A 20,796-nucleotide genomic window follows, 5' to 3' on the forward strand; every position below is an offset into this window, starting at 1 on the left:
GTAGGGCTATAACTTAGTTTAAACAAAACTTTTTTGTAGCTCTGAAAATAAACTTGTTTTGAATTCTAAACTTCTATATCAGTTTGTATTCAGAGAGTTCTTCCCAATTATTTAAAGTAAACACAGTCAATTAAATATAAATCAATAAACTTGAATTCTTGTTCCTCTACTAATTAAATATAAACTTGAATTGGTTTTCACTAATCTGGTTGTATTTTCAGGTTTTTTAAAAATATAATACAGTTTCTCATCAACTTAAAGAATCATAATAAACAAAAGGTGACTACATTTTAAAGGCAGTTTCTACTAATTCCTTAAATATTTTTTTAAAGAAATTGGTTCTTAATAATTAGTAATTTTAATTTAATTTTTTGGAAATTATTGATAGCAAATTTTATAAAAAGAAAAATTAAATACAGAAACAATATTCTTATACAATACAAAGAATAATGTAACAGCCAAACATAACTCTAAATTGCTGGATTTTTTTGGGTTACATTTAATCTAACTTTTAATTAATAAAATAAAGGAAATTGATCTAAAGGTTGGTGATTATGCTACCATCTTATACAAGATTTAATAATTAAAATTCATTTTGAAATTTAATAAGATTATTCAAAAAATTCTGGAAGAAAAAATTGATCAGAAGCAGGGCTCAAATCTGTAACTTCTGCTTTTCTTGCAGATATCAGATATGTATATTACTTTGGACTATACCGTATATCCATAAAGATAAATGCTAGCTTTACAAGAACAAAGCCAAATCTAGTTTTTATGCCTGACTGATACTGTCATGACAAGAACTGCTGGTCACTATTATGTTGAATTGGCAGACAAATTTGTCAGACTTGACTCTTCTGACAGTCAATCTATCATTTTGTATAATTTGTTTTAAAACTTTTGCAGGTTTCAGGTTCTTAATGACATTTGTAAATAAATCATCCAATAAACGATAAAAATGCTATTACGTTTTTTAAAGAACCATCCAACTCCATCAAAAGAAAAAACTTTTATTACTAAAACAAAATGTAAAACAAAATAATACCATAAATTTATTCTACTTTATTTTTCATTATGTTTGGTTTACGTAATTCAGTTTCATTGTAAGTTCTAATATAATTTAAATTTAAACTTGTTATTTGAAACGCTGTAGATTCAAACGTCTTTAACCTGATGATGGCCCATAGAATGGGTTGAAAATGTTTGTTTAGCAGAATAAATGAACTTTCTCAGTAATAAGGTGTGTTTGTTTTATAATATTGAAGAATCTGAGTGTGAATAGGAGAACAAAATAATACCTTTAAAGATTGATAATTGTGGGCATTAGTGGAAAAAGCAGACAAATGCTGAACGTGGCAGAGTGCAGACAGCACTCTCAAAAAGCTAATTGTGCACATAAAAAGCAGATGATTGAGAGCTATACATATTAATTTAAATTGCATTTTGTTTTGCCTTATCATTGATTATTCTCTACTAAATTTTCAAAATACCATTTACAGTTGTTTAGTAATTACATGAAAAACTAATATTGTTTATATAAAAAATTATGAATTACAATACAGATGTAGAAAATGTTACAAAACAATGCAAAATACTAAGATTGGACTATTGAAGGCAGTTAGGAATAAGTTCCTTGTGTGTATTAGAATAGAGATGATGAGCAGATTTTTCTTCTGGTAAGCCACATCAAAGCTTTTTGAAAAACTTTGCATGAGCTGCATAAAATGTTTTCCTATTGATTTTTCTATTGAATGACAACTAATAAGCAAATATATTTGTTCAATATTGAACATACCATAAATCCTAAATCCGTCAAATAATAAAATTTAACACAGATCTCAGAAGACGATCAGATACATTTATAAATGTGTTAAATTTTGTTACTGGACAGAATTTAGATCTGATGGTGTGTTTGATGCTGTAGAACAGTTAAGTTTATGGAGGATAAAACTATTTGTATTTGTTCAAAAATTAAAGTAGTCATTTAATTTATAAAAAGTTGTTTACAGATTTAAGTTATTAAATGACGAAAAACTGTTAATTCAAATAAATTCCAAAATTTTAACGTTTTTATTTAATCTATTGAAATAATTCATAAAGAAATTATTTAATTATTTATTTTTACAATCCCCACAGATGATTGTACTGTGATTACTGCAAACATACTTATTTATTAATTAAATGTCAAGTAATTTGTTATTTGCCCTAGAGATAGGCATTAGGTGACATCTCTTAATAAATTTAACAATTCTAATTAAATTTAATGTTTATAAGTTAATTTTAATTATTATTGATTATATATTTAACCTAAAAATCAGGTTAATGAATGTTTATATTTGTATGCAAACACCTATTTCATACATTGCACTGACTAGTTTTCTTGCTATTTTTATTTCTAAGACATATTGATAAGCAATCATCCTGAAAAATTAACCATTTTTATTTTATAGCAGTTTGAACAGTAGCGAGGTTGAGAGCAAAGTTTTAAATGCGAAAATATGTACGTCGAACGTTCAGCGCTGCTTTCTTGTAAACCTAGAAGTTTGACAATGGCGTTTGGAATGTCGAGCATGATTCCACTGACTTTCCAACATATGCATTTTTGCGTTTAAAACTTCAGCCTCAATCTCGCTAGTGTCTAGGGTCAAATGACTTCAGGGTACCTGATACAGGCTAATACAGATTCAAAAACATGTAAATTTCAATAAATTAATTTCTTTAAAAGATTCTTTTGTTTTATAATGACATCTTATCCAATAAAAAGACTTCATCCCATTATTATCATAATTTTTAGAAATTAAAACTTTTATGTTTTAATGAAGTCTAATACTAATTTAAAATATGAACTACCATGTTTCCATCCATATAAGAACATGCCCTTACAGATGGGACAAAATCAGGACTATATTCTGCAAATTACCTAAAAACCCTCACTATTTAAAAGAAAAAAATCTTTTATAATATCAGAAGAATGTATTCTATTTTAACTTTTTATTTTTAATAATGATTCCTAAAGAATAGTATTACAATAACTGTACACAAAATAGTTATTACATCATTATTATTACATTGGCAAGCAATGCAATGCCAAAACATGTTGGCAAGTAAAGTATAAGAGCATGCTCTTAAATGTGAGGTATGTTCTCATAAGCAAAGCAAAATGTGTTTTGAAACTGAAAACAAGCAATTTCATATGTATAGACATATTCTTATATATGCAGAGAAGTGATGTGTTAATAATAGAATGATAAAGGATAGCATTTATTTTTCTTTTTAATGCTTAAATAAAGATTATTTGATTAATTTTTAATTTGTAAATAAAATATTTTGATATCATTTATCATCATATAAAACCCCCTCAGTAAGAAAGATTAAGATCTTTTAAACATCACAATTTTCAGTCAAAGGAAGACAGTATTTGCAATATATTAGAACTTGTATTAGAATATGTCTGACATATCTCTTGTAGTTCATGTCACAAATGCACTATTCATTTCTAAACATAATACAGACAAAATTCCAAAAAAAATATTAAAAAATTCCACATTATACCTTGAACTTTCTATTTAAGTATCACTAAATATTGTATTTTAAAAATTTTATCATCCTTCTTAAAGACAGTATTTTTATTAATTATGTATTTACAAAACCAATGCTTTACAGATTATGTATGTTAAATTTTCTTATTTAAAATACATTTATTAAAAATAAAAATGATTAATAACAGGTTTGTATAATGCTACAAAGATGTCTCACTAACCTTGTATAGCTCTGCATATAAAAACTCAGAACGTATCAATGTTTTCAACCCACTTTGTAGGGTCTTTTCAGGTGTTCTATAAATATTTTCTGGTTTTATTCAAATTTTCAAATTTCCAGTTTCTGATGTTTTCTATCCTCAAATTTATTTTTTGAATTTGAAAAATAAATTCGAGGCAATCGGAATGACGATTTACTTCTGTATTTTATGAAACCGTGTCCTTTTCCATATTTCTAAATTATGAAACACTAGTTTTATAGTGTACTTCGAAGACACCTGACAAGTTTTTCATCAATTATCTTTATTTAGTTGAGTTGACACGGTACATCTTTTTTGTACGCGTTTCAGGCTATGCTCCTCCTCGGTCAACTGTAATATAATGCATATTGTTTATTTATTACTTCTGCCACACAGTCACGCAAGTCAGGGCTAACAACCAAGGCAATAGCCCTGACTTGCATGATCTTGTAGTACAAGATCAAATCTATATGTACTACATAATATACGATATGGGACTTAGTGAATTAAACAACACAATAGATAGCATAGGGTTTATTACAAAATTAACGTCATTAACACTATAGCACTTGCAAAAAAAATAACAACTAAACATATTGATGTCAATCAATTACATACAACGTATGTAAGTATTTCCAAGGTACTGTACATACTATGTTTGATCTTAATTTGAAAATAGATAAACAAATAAATTTATGGTGCATGCAAATATTCATCAATTTTCTTTTGTTTCACATTGGCTAAACACGAGAGTAAGGTCTTGTCTCTCAGTCTCCTCAGAAGTAAAAGTTGGTTGTACAGTACAATGCACCATTCTCTTCAGCCCATTGCATACCAAGCTCAAATGCATTAATCGCAACTTTAGCTGACACTTGTGGAATAGATGCAATGACTTCGTCACATTGTCTTAATTTATTATTGGAACAGAAACTTGGTTGACAATCTCATCATCAGACATTTGATAGAACACACTTTCTTCTTCATCCATTCCACAATACCAGATTTCCAAATTTTCCGAACTAACCTGCATTTCAATAGCAACTTACTTTATGACTTCCGAAGTAACACTGATTTTAGGAGCAGAGCTGAGAGTGGTGACAATTTCTGGCCATAAGTTTTTCCATGACGATGTAATGGCTGATGGGGCAATGCATTCCAAGACTGACAAAGAGAGAAAACCAAGTCTTTCATGTTTAATTCTTTTAATGTTATTTTCTATAGGTTGGTCTTTTGATATGGCCATCAGCAGCAGTTTTTTCTTGTAGTCTTGCTTGACAAACTGAATGATATGCTGATCCATTGGTTGGATCAGTGCAGTGCAGTTTGGTGGAAGAAACATTGCAGTAATACATTTATCCTCTGTTGTTAGTTCTTCTTCGGACGGATGACTGGCAGCATTATCAAGAAGCAGTATCGCCTTTTGAGGTAAATTATGATCTTTCAACCATTTCCTAATTTCTGGCACGAAGCATTCATCAAACCAATTTTTGAAAATGTCTTTTGTCATCCATGCTCTTTTTTGTCCATAATAGTGTACAGGCAAATCAATGTTTTTGAATGCTCATGGATTCTTTGATTTTCCAATGACCACCATCTTTAGCCTACACATGCCCGAAACACAGGTAATATGGTTACACGTTCTTTGCTCACCTTAGGTCCAGGTACAGATTTCTCATTATGTGAAACAAACATTTTGCTAGGTATTACACGTCAAAAAAACCCTGACTCATCTGCATTGTATACCCGTGAAGAGCAAAGATCTAAATCTTTCACTTTTTTAAAAATCTCAATTTAAATGGTTCTATGCAGGATGCATCATTAGAGTTTTTCTCCTGTTACAGTCATAAAACATGTTCCATGACGACTTTTGAAGCATTCAACCATCCCTTGCTAGCTACAAAGTTGTCTTTTTTGTTATCTCCTTGTAAAAAAACTTTGCTTTCATGGCCAATATGATCCCAGAAATAGGTGTATGCCTGTTTCTTTCCTGAAGCAACCATATGTACAAAGCCTCTTCAACCTCTAGATTTTCAGTTTTCTTGAGTGTCTACCTCTTGCCTGGCCCACAGTCAGTGGTTGATACGAAGTTTTGAATGTTCTCACGGTTCTTTTTAATATCATAAATTGTATGATTGAAAAATCCTACGCCATATTCACTTGCCAAGCTACTAAAAGATTCATTACAATTTAGGCGGTCCATAATCTCACCTTTTTCTTTAATAGTTAACATTTTGTGCTTCCGATTTTGGGTTTGCAAAGCCATTGCAACACGTGTAGATATGCGTTGTAAGATGCGACAGCAATATATGAATGCCTGCAATCACATTCACAATCAAGCTAAGACAATACGCATCGAGTTTCAGAGGTGATCTTCCTTTTGTAGCTACTGCCTCCACCAAAAAATGTAAAAACAGGTCCTCTGGTGTTATTACCACTATCATAGCAATAAAAGTAAAAAAATAATAAAAAAGTACAGTAAAAAATAATAAAATAACACAGCCGGCATTATTTGCATTCAATAAATTTACAAAAATATAAATAAGACTTCTTTACAAAGGTAAAACCTTGCTTTAATCCATCTTTTTGCCGTGTTTTTTTTAAATATTATTTTTTACTTAAATGTATTGATATGACAGTGGCAATAACACCAGAGGAGGCTCTACCTGCTTTTACATTTTTTGGCAGAGGCAGTAGCCTCAAAAGGAAGGTTGCCTCCAAAACTTTGTGAACTTTTATGGATTGCTGATGGTGTGAATGGCAAAAAGATGGACTAAAGCAAGGTTTTACCTTTGTAAAAAAGTCGTATTTATAATAAAACTGGTTATCACTTCACGCCAACTTTATAATTATCATAAACTACACTCATGTGTCGTAGCGTTACCATGTTGAAAAGTTAAAATATAACGATGTTCACGAGCACTTTCGGTAACTTACAGTTACCATCTTCAGATGAAATTGAATACTATCAGTTATAGCACTTCTTGAAAAACAGTGTAGCTAAATGGAACACCAAATTCAAAAAAATTCGTACAGTTCAAAAAAGTTTTGAATTGGTACGGAATGTTGTACGCATGCGCTAACAACGATTGCTATGCGACCATGCAGATCTAGAAATCTAAATTATAGAGTTTAAATAAAGTAGTCTATGTTTTAAAAATTTCTAGAGTTGTAGTATTACATGGTGTTAGCATCAAAATATACAGATTTTCCCAAATAAAGAGTTCTTTTTGATTATTGCATCCTTTCAATAATTTTGTTTGGTCCCATAGCGGTTGATAGTCTTGATCTAGGACTTTCCTTGCTAATTCCATTGATGGATGATTACTACGGATGTCATCCTGATGCTCTGTGATGCGCGATGTTAGCATTCTAGCTGTAGCTCCTATATAACACGTATCTTGTCCTGATCCTTTATGATTTAATGGTATAAGATAAACTCCTGATTTTTCTTTAAGATCAATGGCATCTCTGTCGTTAATTAGCAATCTTTTCAATGTTGGCTGTGTGGATAGCGGTAGAATGTAGCTGTCATCTAAAAAGGTGTACAATTTTCATTCGTATTTATATTTTTGTAAATTTATTAAATATTTAAGCATGCATTGAAAAAGATTTGCCGTAATAAATGTGCTTTGTATGTACTGTTATAGGCATGTCGGATTAGACGGGCCGGATTACTGCAGGTATACTGTATATTGAACTGAATATAGTGTATTTAATTTTATTAAATAATAATAAATATTCAATAAAATTAAATATTATGAATCAATCGTTTTCATAAATTATGAAATTAAAAATTTATTAAATGCAAAATTTTAACAGGAATTATGATTACATATTAAATACATGTTTTCAAATAAATTTTAATATAACAAGTACCTTTAAATTACATTCTTAATTCATAATTTTTTAAACTTAATCATAATAAATATAATCATATACTTTAAATATGATTATAGATTTTTGATAATATATAGAATGCTGTATATTTACATAGAATTATAATTTAAATATTTGTATTGCATTAATAGAAATAATAAAAAAAAAGAAAATAGAATTCTGATTGTGTTCAAAATATTTTAAGACAACATATGTTTGTCTCAACATATTTTTCATCAGTTTTTAACATGATTTTTGTAAAGTTACTTTCAAGTAATTTCTAGATGATTACTTTCTTCTAGAATATATAAATAAGAGAGATGGACAAATATTATTTTTCTCAAATTTGAATATTAGCCAGATCTTGAATATTCAAATACCTAAAATACTTATATAAAAAAGTAATGTAATTAATTTTATTAACTTATTCAGTTTAATAATTTTATCTAATATTTATTATTTACTTGCTTTATGTATTTCTGTATATTAATAACTTTTTAATGTAAAATGAAAACTAAAAAGAAAAACAATTTACTAAACTCTAAAAAATGAAACTTCAAACTTTATTTTGACATTTACAGTACCTATTTTTTAATATTATCATCTTAACCATAATAGATTGATCAAAGATTGTTCTCATTTTTATTTACTACAGATTTTTATTTATGAAAATAAGCATTTTAACATGTTCAAGAGCTAGTCTGTTTCGATCCTTATGGCAAGTCAAACCAGAAGTACTGAAAACAGGCTGCTAGATTGGGGGGTTTCCCCAAAATGGAGACTTGTCAAGTCAACTGGGAATAAAATGAGAAAATTTTATATTCTCAAAGGAAAAATTAGGAAATAAATTAGCATTAAATAAAACAATAGTTTAATAATAATAAGTTACATAATAATTGTTTTTAAACTTTTTTATTGCATCTCATATATTATTAGTTTGTCTAAATAGAGAAATTTTCAATTAAGCTTGTTAAAATATCTATAGTTATCAAAATGCTATTTTATGACTATAACAACATTCTTATGTAAAAGTAAAAAGTATGATCAAATTGATTTTGCCTTCAATCTTGTAAATTTCTTAATTCTGCTAATTTATTACTTATATTTGTTTGCTTTTATTGTAAAAAATTGTTAACTAAGAGATTATTATTAAAATGTTCAGGTATGGTTAGTACTGTCATATTTCAAAAACATTATGTATATAACCTGGGGTATACCTGAATTAGTGTGTTCCATCAAATAGTAGTTGTATCATAAATTACCATTTTCTGTAAATTTTCCCCCCTTTTTATTTTTCATTTCACCTCATGGAAAGATTTTGGGCACTGACCAATATAGTTTCACAACACCAGGATTCTGCAGAGAATGCCCTTGTTAAATTGTGTGATACATTACAGCAAGGAAAGAAGAGATTAATGTCTCTATTAATATTTCTAGATATCAAAGGTGCATTTGACAATTCCTGATAGCTACCACATCTGACATTAAGAAGAATATTTTCTACTTGCTCAAGCATTTAAAAAATAAAACAGCTGAGCTAAAATTGGGTTTTGTTTAAAAAAAAAAAACCATGTTTCCTAAATTAAAGCTGTTCTCAAGGCTCTGGACCCCATTGTAGAATAATATTATGACTTGTTAATTAAATTATCAGACTGTTTCTGTTCATCAGTTATAAAATCACCTATATCATTAAAAAATAAACTACTTATCGATGATTTGTCACATTTTCTTAAAAGCCAGATATTTTTGGTCTTCAACCCAAACACCCAGACACATGACATAAATTGAGATAAATTGTTGTATTGATGGGAATAGCCAATTTGGATCATGGTAGGAGTAGAAATATACGATCATTGTATCAGCAGTTTGTATTATCATGGGATGGTCGTAACCTGGGTAGGTCTATAATTGTCTTGTTAAATTCTTTGTTTATTATATTAGCAATTATTCTAAATTTTTAAAATTAAGAAATAATCTAAAAATAAAAATGTTCTTATTAAAATAAACCAATTAGAATTTTTTCATTGGTTGTTTAACATGAATATGCAAAAGTTTTATAGAAAAGTTTTAAATATAATTTTTCAAATTAAATGTTACTTAAAGTATAATATATTTATATTAAGTAACATTTAACTGGATTTTATAAAGTTTTATATACTTCTCCATAATTAAATAAATACATACAATAATAAACAGTCAACTATCTAATTCTTAATATATTATTATTGTCAATTAAAAATAATTGGAAGCATGTGCATTTATAACTCAAAAACTTTGTGAATATATAATACAGCAGGTAAAATTTAAGAATTTTTATATTTTTGCATTATATTTAAAGCATGCAAACACATTTAAATTAAATATATCAATTGATTTATAATTATCATATGTACCGTACCTTACATAAAGTAAAAAGAAAAGAGTAAGACAATCACATTAAAGTTTTAAAATGAAATAACAGAACTATTTTTTTCAGTTTACATAACAAAGTCATCCACTGCTATTTGCCATAATAAATTACCAAATAATTTGACCCCAGGTCAAATTGTTTGGTAGTTTATTATTAATGCTGCCATTATAGCATATGGCAGTGGTTGGCTTTGTTGTTATAATGTATCAGGTTTTCGGGAGTGTTGTTTGTTCAGTTTATATGTTTTTCCTTCTTCCAACTAGTTTAAACATTTTCAAATTCTGAAATACAATGTTCATTACATAGAAATTCAATAAATAACTCTGAAAAAAAAACCATATCAATAAAAATTTAGTTACTAGAACAATTTTTTTACAGATTCATCACATTGTGGTAAATTTAACTATAGTTTAGTAACCAAATATTTACGTAATGGCACAAATACAGTAAAAAACAAAACAGTATTTCAGTAAAAAGTTAAAGTATTAAAATTGTATCTGTAATACTGATATTATTGTAAAAAATTTTTCAATAAAATTCTAATTTGAGAAAATTTTGCAGAATCTGAAAATAACTGACTATCTGGCAACTCTGGCTGAAGTGTCACTTCTGTACATATGGTAAAATATTAGAGGTAAATTTTGAACTAACTGGAGAGAGAGATCACAAAAAACCTCACACCTTTAAAATTCAGCAATGAATTTCATAAAATAAGAATATTTTATTAAATTCATTGCTGGATTTTAAAGGTGTGAGGTTTTTGTGATAATATTAGAGGTATTCAAAGTTATTCAAATTGTTTTTATTAATGGGACACTGAAGATCTCAAAACTCAAATACTTTCTAGTATTCACCCATCTCTAGAATAACAGTAATATATATAGACAAATTAACTGATTATAATTTCTGCCCAAAGAGCAATTCTTTTACAATTATCACAAACCTATTATTAGTTCCTTTATTCTTGTTATATTTTTTATGTATAATCAAGTAAATAAATATCTTTGGTAAAAATATAACAAATGATTATAAAATTTCAAGGTGTTTAAAAAATATTATTAATCATCAATCTGAATAAAATTAATTTCAAAATGCAAAATTTCTTGTATATTTCAAATGGAATATATTAATTGGAATGAAATCTTTAACGCATATTAAACACATTATGTTGATATTTTCAAATATTAAGAAGTAGTGTTAAATGAATTTATATAAATAATTTACAATTAATTACAGTTTAATTTTTCAATTAATACACTAAAACACAAAATTCTTTTTAAACACATAAGACATATTATAATTACTAAATCAATTTACTTCTGCTGGAAATTGTAAAAGAAGTTGTGACATAGAAAATAAATAGGCAATTCATCAGTCACAAGTATTGATTAATTTCGACTTCTTAATAATATTCATTATACGTGGAGGAAATCAGTTAATACTATAAACGAGTGTATACAAATGTACATATTTTAAGAAATAAGATAGAATATAAAAAGTGTTAGGCCTACCTGGTAGTGGTTGCGAAGGCGTCGGTGCCGTTGTTGTTGCCATCAACTTCGTTGAGACTAAATTTAAACAAATGAAATTAACTTTGCAATGATCATAAAATGTTGCCGTTAAAAGTTTCGATTCGTCGTATCTTTTTTTTTTCTTTCTTTATTTTTTTTATATTTTATTTCTTCTTTTCAATCATACATGATGAGAACGAAAAACGTCGCTCGCGTTTTTTCCTGATGTCAATTGCACATGCGCTAAAGACACCTAGAAACTTCCGGTCTATAGTACTACAGAGCGCAGCCGCAAGACTATCCACTTCCGGACCGTCCTTCATTTAGACAACTGTCATGGCGACCATTCCATAAACACATCTTTGCAGTCGTCTCATTGTAGTTTGATGTATAGATGACTAAAGAGTGTGCCAAAATGGGGTAAGATTTGATTACATTTATTAAATCGTATCGTGTTGGATTTTCTTACGTTGAATTACGGAAATTTTTACTACATTTTTCAAATATATATTAACAGATCATATATTAAATCAAGACATTTCAGACTATATTCTCATCCTTTATGAATAAATAACCTTATAAACACATAAATAAAAACGATTTTTATGTAGAAAGCTTGTATTTAATAAATACAGGTATATAATAATTATGTGTATATATATATATAATTCCTGTATATATTATTTATTAATACATATAACATATATTACAAGAAAAATTTTGACTGTAATTAATCAAAAAAGTTTTGATTTTTAAATATTAAAATTATGTTTATGGAATCTCCAATATTTAAAAAAAAAATTAAATCTTTAGATGCTGTACATTATTACTATGCAATAATAAAATGCATATATTGCATTCTGTGTTTAAAATGTAAGAATATAATAAATAATATTCATATAGAATTTCTAAATGGTAATCATTAATGTTTAACATGGAAAATACACTATTAAATGCATTTATTATTGTTATAAATGATATACCATATTTACTTGCATATAAGACGAGGTTTTTATTCATTTTTACTGCTTCAAAAACCTAGGTTGTCCTATATGCGCCAGCGAAGGATTCTTTGCATTTTGCAATAATTTTGTGAACCGTGTATTCACATATTTACCAGATGCTCACCCTGTTGTGTTTAAAAATAAAAGCATTTTATCTGAGTCATTTGAATTGTTCTTGTATATTGTCAAGAGTAAAGGTGCTTAGCAATAGGTAAAGCAAAGCTTTTGGATTGAATTTCAACAAAATTACACGAGAATTCAACTAATCCACTCCCACAGGAAAACAGATGATTATTTGGAAATCAGAATTTGGAGAAACTCATAAGTGTAATCAGCAGAGAGTGGATTCAACTGTTAAGAATTGGCAAAAAAGGTTGTCATTTGTCCGGCTTTACGCGAACAAATTATGTTGTCGATTTTACAAGACTTTTCCATAAAGTTTTAAAATGCTAGTAATTTTTGAGGGACAATGTGTGCATTTATGTGCAGTTAATATTTTATTTGTGATTAAACGAAATAAAATTAGAATTGTATTAATAAATCTAATTTTCTATATTTTGATCTTTAAAGTCGCATCTCGTCCTACATGCGAGATTGTCTTATATGCAAGTAAATAAGGTAAACACAGTTTTTTGACAATTCTTTGAAGTACTACGTTTTTAAAAAAATAAAAAATAGAAAAATTTAGAAAAAAACTTCATTATCTTTACTATGTTTATATAAATGCTAATATTTATATATTTAAATTTTTATTTAAAGTAAATATTTGTTGATTTCAATTATTTATTGTTATTTAATAAGTTGTAATTTAATAAATTAAATTATGTATTTAAATACTTTGTATTAAAACTCAAAATTTTACATTATGATGAAGATAATATCACAAAATTATTTTATTTAAAATAAGCTGTGTAGATTACTGAAAATTATATATCTTAATATAATTTTTTAAAGTATGGTCTTGAAATGTGAGAAATCACGGTTGTACGTTGCACTAAAAATTACTGTATTATTAAAAAAGTTTATCAGAATTATCACATTTTAAAGTATCAGCATTTTTTAGTAGATAAACATAAAATAATTATAAATACAAAACTCTATATATATTTTAAAATGACATATTATTTTAGAAACCAAATGAAATGTAACTTATAATATATAAAATAATTTCTTTTTTATTAAATAATTCTATTTGTAATTACTTTTTAAATTTCATGTGTACAAATTTAATATTAAAATTTTTACAGTAAAATTACGATATTTTAATAAACTTTTTTTTATTAAACTGTTTTTTTTTAATTACGATATACAAAAAAAGCTCAAAGAATATAAATAAACTTTAAATTAACTATTTTTTTAAAAGTATCGAAATTTCAAAAATCTCTAATATTAAAAAGTTTTTATGTCGTACGAAGAATTAAGAATTTTTCTATTATGAAAAATGGCTTCTCTCTAGAAATATCAAGAATTAGAACAAATTCCAAAATGTCAATGCATGATGTCTTTTTTTAATTCAAATTTACTTACTTAATTTAATAAGATGATATTTTAAATTATTTAAAAAATATAATAAATATTTTATAATTTGTTTCTTGAAGAAATTAATTATTTATATCATATTTAATAATTAGAATTTGAATTGCTTTACAAATTTTAGAAAATTCAGTTTTAAATTTTTCATTCTGTAATAATTTTTATTTTGATAGTTTTATTAATCCTCATTTTTTCTTTAGATTTGAATAAGTATTTTATGTAGATCTCATTATTTGCCATAATAAAATTTTTTAAAATAGGATTAATTAAATAATAATTTTATTTTAAAAATAATTTAACAAATTAACATAAGAGAAGATTTATATAAATAAACAGTTAATATTTAAAATATGGTGAGATATAAAAGTAATCATTTAATGATATACTGTACTATTAAATGGAACTATTGCATAAACCAAATTTGATTCACAGATTTGTCAAGCAATGTACTGTAGATACTGTATATCAAATCAAGCTGTTAATATTTTTTCTAGTTCAATATATTATCTGGATTTTATGTGTCTTATAACATTGAAATAAATAGACAAAATAACAATAGACTTTGATATTATCTGATATTGATTCCTTTGAATGTTTATTCATGTGTACAAATTTAATATTAAAATTTTTACAGTAAAATTACGATATTTTAATAAACTTTTTTTTATTAAACTTTTTTTTTTTAATTACGATATTAGGTGCGTTTCGTTGTTTAAACGCGCCTAACATCGTATTGCCATCGCGGTGTCAATTCCACGCATGCGCCGCTCGCACCATAGATTTAAGAATTCGAACGCGTCAACATCTTTTTGCACGTTCTTAACGGAATTACCGGATGCCTGTTTTGAATTCAAAAATTCTGTTCTCTTTAGAACATTCTGCACCTTAGTTTTTAAAATCAATCTTTTCACCTGAAGACAACGATTATGAACTCGTCGAAAGTGCTAGTGTTAAAAAAGGAACTAGTTTAATGCCGAACTCATTTGAATTTTCTACCAGAACCCAAAGTGTCTGCATCTGGAGTGTAATGTTTAGCACCCTTTCTGGCAAGGATAGTCAGGATGAACTTAAAACAGTTTCTTCCCATGTCAGCAGAAGACCACTCCTGGTGCCAAATGGCCTCAGCAAAGGTTCAAAGGTGATTTCTCAAAGTGGATTGAGGAATCTTGTCGAATGGGTGGTGACACAAAGATCTGCTGCCAAGTTTTGCCAATTTGTCCGTTGTTTCGTTTCCTTTGATGCCACTGTGCAAAGGGATCCAACTGAATTGTAAGGTGCAGATTGATCCAAGGTCATCTGCTGCTGACAACATTTTGGCAGCAAGCCGAGTAAGGCAGTGTTCCTGTGAAGGGTGTGGTACCGTAAGGGAGCACCATTCTGCTGTCTGTTAAAATAAGGATTTTCCCTTTAAATTGACAAATGTTATTGTTGATGTGGGTGATGGCTTTCAGGATGGCCCACATCTCTGCTTGGGAGATGGAGCAGTGAATGTCAGATTATGATAAGCCTGGTCCTTCCTTTAGAATTGATAATGTTGAAGCCAGAACCAATGCCTGCATCATTGCTGGAACCATCTGTGTAGACAGTCTAGTTTGCCTTAAGGTTTTGTATGTTGTGGAAGTCTCAGTTGATGATATAGCTGAGATTGTCAGCAGGATGGTGGATGAATGTTCAGAATCCTGTCCACACCATACTGATGGATACCGCGGACCAAAGAAGTATTGTCTTTAAGGAGGTCTGTAAAAATGTAGTTTTGGGTAGCAGTGTTACCCTGCCAGGGATGGGTACCAGGACTAGTCAAGTGCCAATACCAATTCAAAAACTTGGCCTGGATGTGAATAGGGAGATCTGCCATGACAAGAAGTGCATTGGAAGGAGCAGTACTGTAAGCTTTGCAGATTCTAATTGTGAATTTTATCTGTTGTAGCATTACAAACTATATGCTGTTAGTGTTGCAAGTGGTTATTTACAGATAAATATTGGAAAGCCATTGGTACTTGCCGTGTGTAATTCTCATACTTGATATTGTGAGCAGTTGGAAAGAAAATGAAAGCAACAGCAAAGTATTTTAGGCATTCCAAAAAAGAATGTTGGAATGCCTAAAATAAAAGAACAGCTATTGAGATTAAGGTCTTAGACGAAGAAAAAATTTCCAAGAAAAAAAATAAAAAAAGATGAATTTCTAAATTTATTTTGGATAACAAAAATTAGAAAATGATTTTTAAAAATATGAGATTAAATTAGATAAATTGTCACTAAATAATTGTTTATTTATACAGGTAGTATTAAAATGTGATTTTATGTGTATCAGTTAAGATTTATTGTAGGAAAGATAAAATTAAATTAAATAAATTATTTTATTGAATTATTTTTCTAAGATTAACAGAAAATATTTTTAGATTGCTTATAGAAGTAGTCTCTAATAAATTATGAAAGTTCCAGAACAGAACTCTGTTGTTAGTTGAGTTTGTCATAAGTCAAACACAAAAAGTAATGCTAAATGTTAGAATATGGTTTATGACTCATAAGTCTTAAGACATACGAGGGCTATTTTTTAAATAAGGTCCGTTTGTGAATGAAAGTGAGAATAATGCGCAATCACGGCAGTATGCATACGCTTCTGCTCCGAGCAAGCTTGGCGCGCGTTTTGACGCCATTTGCAGCCATATCGTCTGTCTGTATGCTGAGCTGTAGAAGTTTAAAATGTTTAAGAAAATTGAGTCTCCCGCCGACTGTGAGATACGATCTGTTATTCGATTCTTGAATGCAAGAAACTTGGCAGCAGCGGAAATTCACCGTCAGATTTGTGAAGTTTACGGTGATAATGCTATGAGTGACAGTAAAGTTCGAAAATGGGTAAGAATGTTCAAGGATGGGCGAGTTAATGTGCATGATGAGCCACGCCCTGGCCGACCTTCTCTGATTTCTGAAGATTTGATTCGTGATGTGGATAACAAAATTCGAGAGGACCGACGATTCACGATTTCAACATTATCAATTGAATTTCCACAGATTTCAAGATCAGTTTTGTATACCATTGTTTCGGAGAAACTGAATTATCGAAAATTGTTTTCTCGGTGCGTTCCAAGACTGCTTTCTGACGATCACAAAACAAAAAGATTAAACAGTGCTTTATCGTTTTGACTCGATACGATCATCCACACAGTCCAGACCTTGCACCCAGTGATTTTCACTTGTTTCGATACTTAAAGGAGTTCCTTGGTGGTCAACATTTCAACGACGAAGAGAAGTGAAAACTGCAGTCGTGGATTGGGCTTCTTGACAGGCGGCAGATTTCTTTGAAGTCGGAATTCAAAAAATTGTTGAGCGGTATGACAAATGTTTAAACAAAATGGAAATTATGTAGAAAAGTAGATAAAAGTATGTAGAATATGGAAAAAAATATATTTTAATGATATTTACAGTATTTTTCTTCTTATTAAAAAATGGACCTTATTTAAAAAATAGCCTTCGTATATAAATCTGAAGACCAGTGGCATGCCATGACATTTGATGATAGGGAAGCTGTGTTTCCATAAAAATTTTAAACAAATACTGGAAATGACAAAAACAAACAGTTTATTTCTTTTATTCTAAAATAGATAATTGGCACAAAACAAAGATATAAAAACTTGTTTTTATTATTTTATAAACTAACTATTCAGCAACTTTTTTCTGCAAAGTTGTTAATTACTTTATCCTAAAAATCTCTTGTGGTTGATTCCATGAAAGTATTTAAAAGCTCATTATCTATCAAAAGCAATACTAGTGACAACAATCTTTCCTCTGACTGAATGTTCCTTGCAAATGTAACAATTTGCTTCGTGGTTGAAAACTACACTCAACAGGCGCACTCATAGATGGTACCGTAAAAATTAATGATATTAAATCATATAATTCTTTTAGTACATCCTTGTACAGATCATCATTAATTATAATATTTTTTATGTTTAAGAGTGACTTGTGAATATAGTCTGGATATGAATATAAATATTGCAATTCACTAAGTAATTTAGATAAATCAAAAAATTCTCCGTAAAAACTCACTTCGGAAAATTGTTTTTCATAATGTTTAAAATTATTAACACGTAAAAGTGATAAAAATTCTAAAGATTTGTCTGAAAATCTGTAAATATAATTATAATTAAATATAACTTTATAAAGAAATGTACATAAAAATAACTTAAAATCTTCTTTACTTTTTAAATCTTAAAATGATGCACTTATTCAAATAGCTCCCTATGAGTGGCTAATGGATGGAATCGTTGGAAGCGTTATACGATATTTTGGTGTGTAGCATCTGTGAGCTAAATCATGAGTGGTTGGTGCTCTGTAAAGTGCATCACATGCACTTTACAGAGCACCAATGCCTGTAATTTGGCTTCATTACATGATTGAAATATTTTTGCCGTGGAAGCTGTTCCATATTCGACAATACAGCACTTCCATTGGGAATATGCATATATGAATTTATATTCTAATATACAATAGCATTCTTATCGTTGTTTTTCACATGTATAGCCATTTGTAATAAGATACATAATGCAATTATAATAAAATATTAATTTTAATTAATTCAAAGTATGTTAAAATATGAAAATAATTGCACAATATGTATTTATATTTTAGAAAATACAAGGAAAGCAGTGCTTCCACGGCTTCCATGGATGGCACACCACTGCTGAAGACAGTATTATATAGACAAATGGTTCCCAATTTATTTTGATCACAGAACCTTTTCCACCTTGTCAGAAAATTTTGGACTCCTGACAGTTTTTACTGGTTATAAAATAAAATAACAAATCAAAAATAATTTGTTGAATACAGAATTATTACATACAAAAAATTAGATTAAATCCTTATTACCTCTTAGAAGGATTTAATGTGGTTCATAACATGATAAAAGTCAAAATGTAGTTTTTCATTGTAAATTTTTTCACAAGTTGAAACCAAAATTTTTATAAACAAACTTTAACTATAATAAAAACACAAGAACACTACTTTTATTCTGAAAAAGAAAAAAAACTGAAAAATCCAGAAAAATCAACAACATACTGAATATGGTATGAATCAAAATGACCTGAGTACAGTCATAAATATTATAAATAAACAATCATATGGCTGATAGTAAAGTCCTTCAAGACCTGGCTCGTACTTAGATTATAAAAATATTGTTATATTGAGGGTTGAGAACTACATTTACCACTTTAAACTCTGATCTTACCTTGTTTATAATAATTAAATAAAATCCTGAAAGAAAATAGCTAAATTACAGATGAAACAATCTAGATTTATATCACATATCTAATTGCCTAAATCTCAAATCTAGGGGGCAAACAAAACAATCTAGATTTAGATAAGAAAAATACATTCTGAAGTGACAATAATGTTCATCACTTGGTATAAACTTCAATGTTTTGACTTAAAGTAAAATGGCAGTTTATAGTACCTGTTGTTGCCACCAAAAGCACTGTATCCAAGTTCACAGCCACTCTATGTAGTATTTTCTAGCTCATTGGATTTTTTAAAAACTTCTCACAATTTTACTTCAACTTAACCAAAAAATGTTTGAATTAAAGAGGAATTATTTTTTTTCGTTAATAATAATTAATTTTTCAATAAACACTAAATCTTAATTTTTTAGTATTACTAGAAACATAAAACTAGAACTCCTCCTCAAAAAAACCCAATTAATTCAGTTGGTTGGTTGATTATTAAACTAAAACTTTTTGATAATGTAATTTTGAATGGAAAAAATCATTTTTCAAGAATAACAGAGCAATGAAGTAAAATGATCAAGACAGAAAATTAGCCATTTCTTGTCTTTTTCTTCATTTGACAGACTTAATTGCACTTATATATATGCACACCATTTTTCCCCACTTTTATTATCTCATAGTAGTACTTCTCTTCAAAAATTACAATTATATGATTTCCAATTTATTTTTGTGTTCTAAGTTAAATCTCTGTTATATGGGATGTTTCACTTTGCTGTCTTCATCACATAATTCTGTAGTTTCATTCCCTAGGTTTTCATCAGATTTTTTGTATACACTATAATAAAGTAATCCCTCAACTATAAGAAGGTTACTTTTGTATCTTACACTTTAATATACTTTTACTGTAAAAATTAAATGTATTTACAGATAATTACAAACAAGAATAATACTTTAACTTAAACATACTTTTTACACATTAACTGATTCATTTTCTTACAACCAAAGAAAGTATCACACATTTCATACACCATTCATTGATTTCTTGGTTATCAGAAGGAATACTATTAGTGTTCCTTGTGATAACCATCCTATATCCTATTTTTTCCAGCTTTAGCATCAGGTAAATAACTATACAGGCTATCAGTATCTTACATGGAAATAAATTTTGAAATGATATAAACCCACCATGTTCAAAATAAGTTGTACTAATATAATATCGCAATATTCCCCTGCAGTTACAAAATAACATCAATTAATAGTGTAATAATGAGAACAATTCAGAGATGCTATCTATGTATATTAAAATTTAAATTGAGTTGAATTAGCTGTATTACTTTATTTTATGGAGAGTAAATCAAAAGGAATAATTTCACACTATCAATGATAATGAGTGAGCGTACAATTATTCTTCATGTGAATCTGTCTTACAGCTAAAATTAGAAGTTATTTGGGACTGAATAATAGT

General features: G+C 28.2%; 3 protein-coding genes across 4 annotated transcripts in view; 1 reads left to right on the forward strand and 2 right to left on the reverse strand.

Annotated features, from left to right (window-relative positions):
- Nucleotides 1-11,817, reverse strand: part of tgo (Aryl hydrocarbon receptor nuclear translocator homolog tgo) — a 139,166-nt gene extending 127,349 nt beyond the window's left edge. For both annotated transcript variants that reach the window (XM_067265270.1, XM_067265268.1), the window contains exon 1: nt 11,576-11,817. In XM_067265270.1, coding sequence (XP_067121371.1) covers nt 11,576-11,618 — 43 coding nt within the window. In that variant the 5' untranslated portion in view covers nt 11,619-11,817. The remainder of the gene's footprint in view (nt 1-11,575) is intronic.
- Nucleotides 1-20,796, reverse strand: part of LOC136970811 (uncharacterized) — a 424,253-nt gene that overhangs the window by 304,979 nt on the left and 98,478 nt on the right. The gene's annotated exons all lie outside the window — the stretch shown is intronic.
- LOC136970808 (homer protein homolog 2-like) overlaps nt 11,838-20,796 on the forward strand; it is a 248,638-nt gene continuing 239,679 nt past the window's right edge. The window contains exon 1 of the mRNA XM_067265275.1: nt 11,838-11,995. Within this exon, the coding sequence (XP_067121376.1) occupies nt 11,970-11,995 (26 nt within the window). The 5' untranslated portion in view covers nt 11,838-11,969. The remainder of the gene's footprint in view (nt 11,996-20,796) is intronic.

Source organism: Centruroides vittatus, unplaced genomic scaffold (genome assembly GCF_030686945.1).
Source record: "Centruroides vittatus isolate TY-2023 unplaced genomic scaffold, ASM3068694v2 contig_2190, whole genome shotgun sequence".
NCBI lineage: Eukaryota > Metazoa > Arthropoda > Arachnida > Scorpiones > Buthidae > Centruroides > Centruroides vittatus.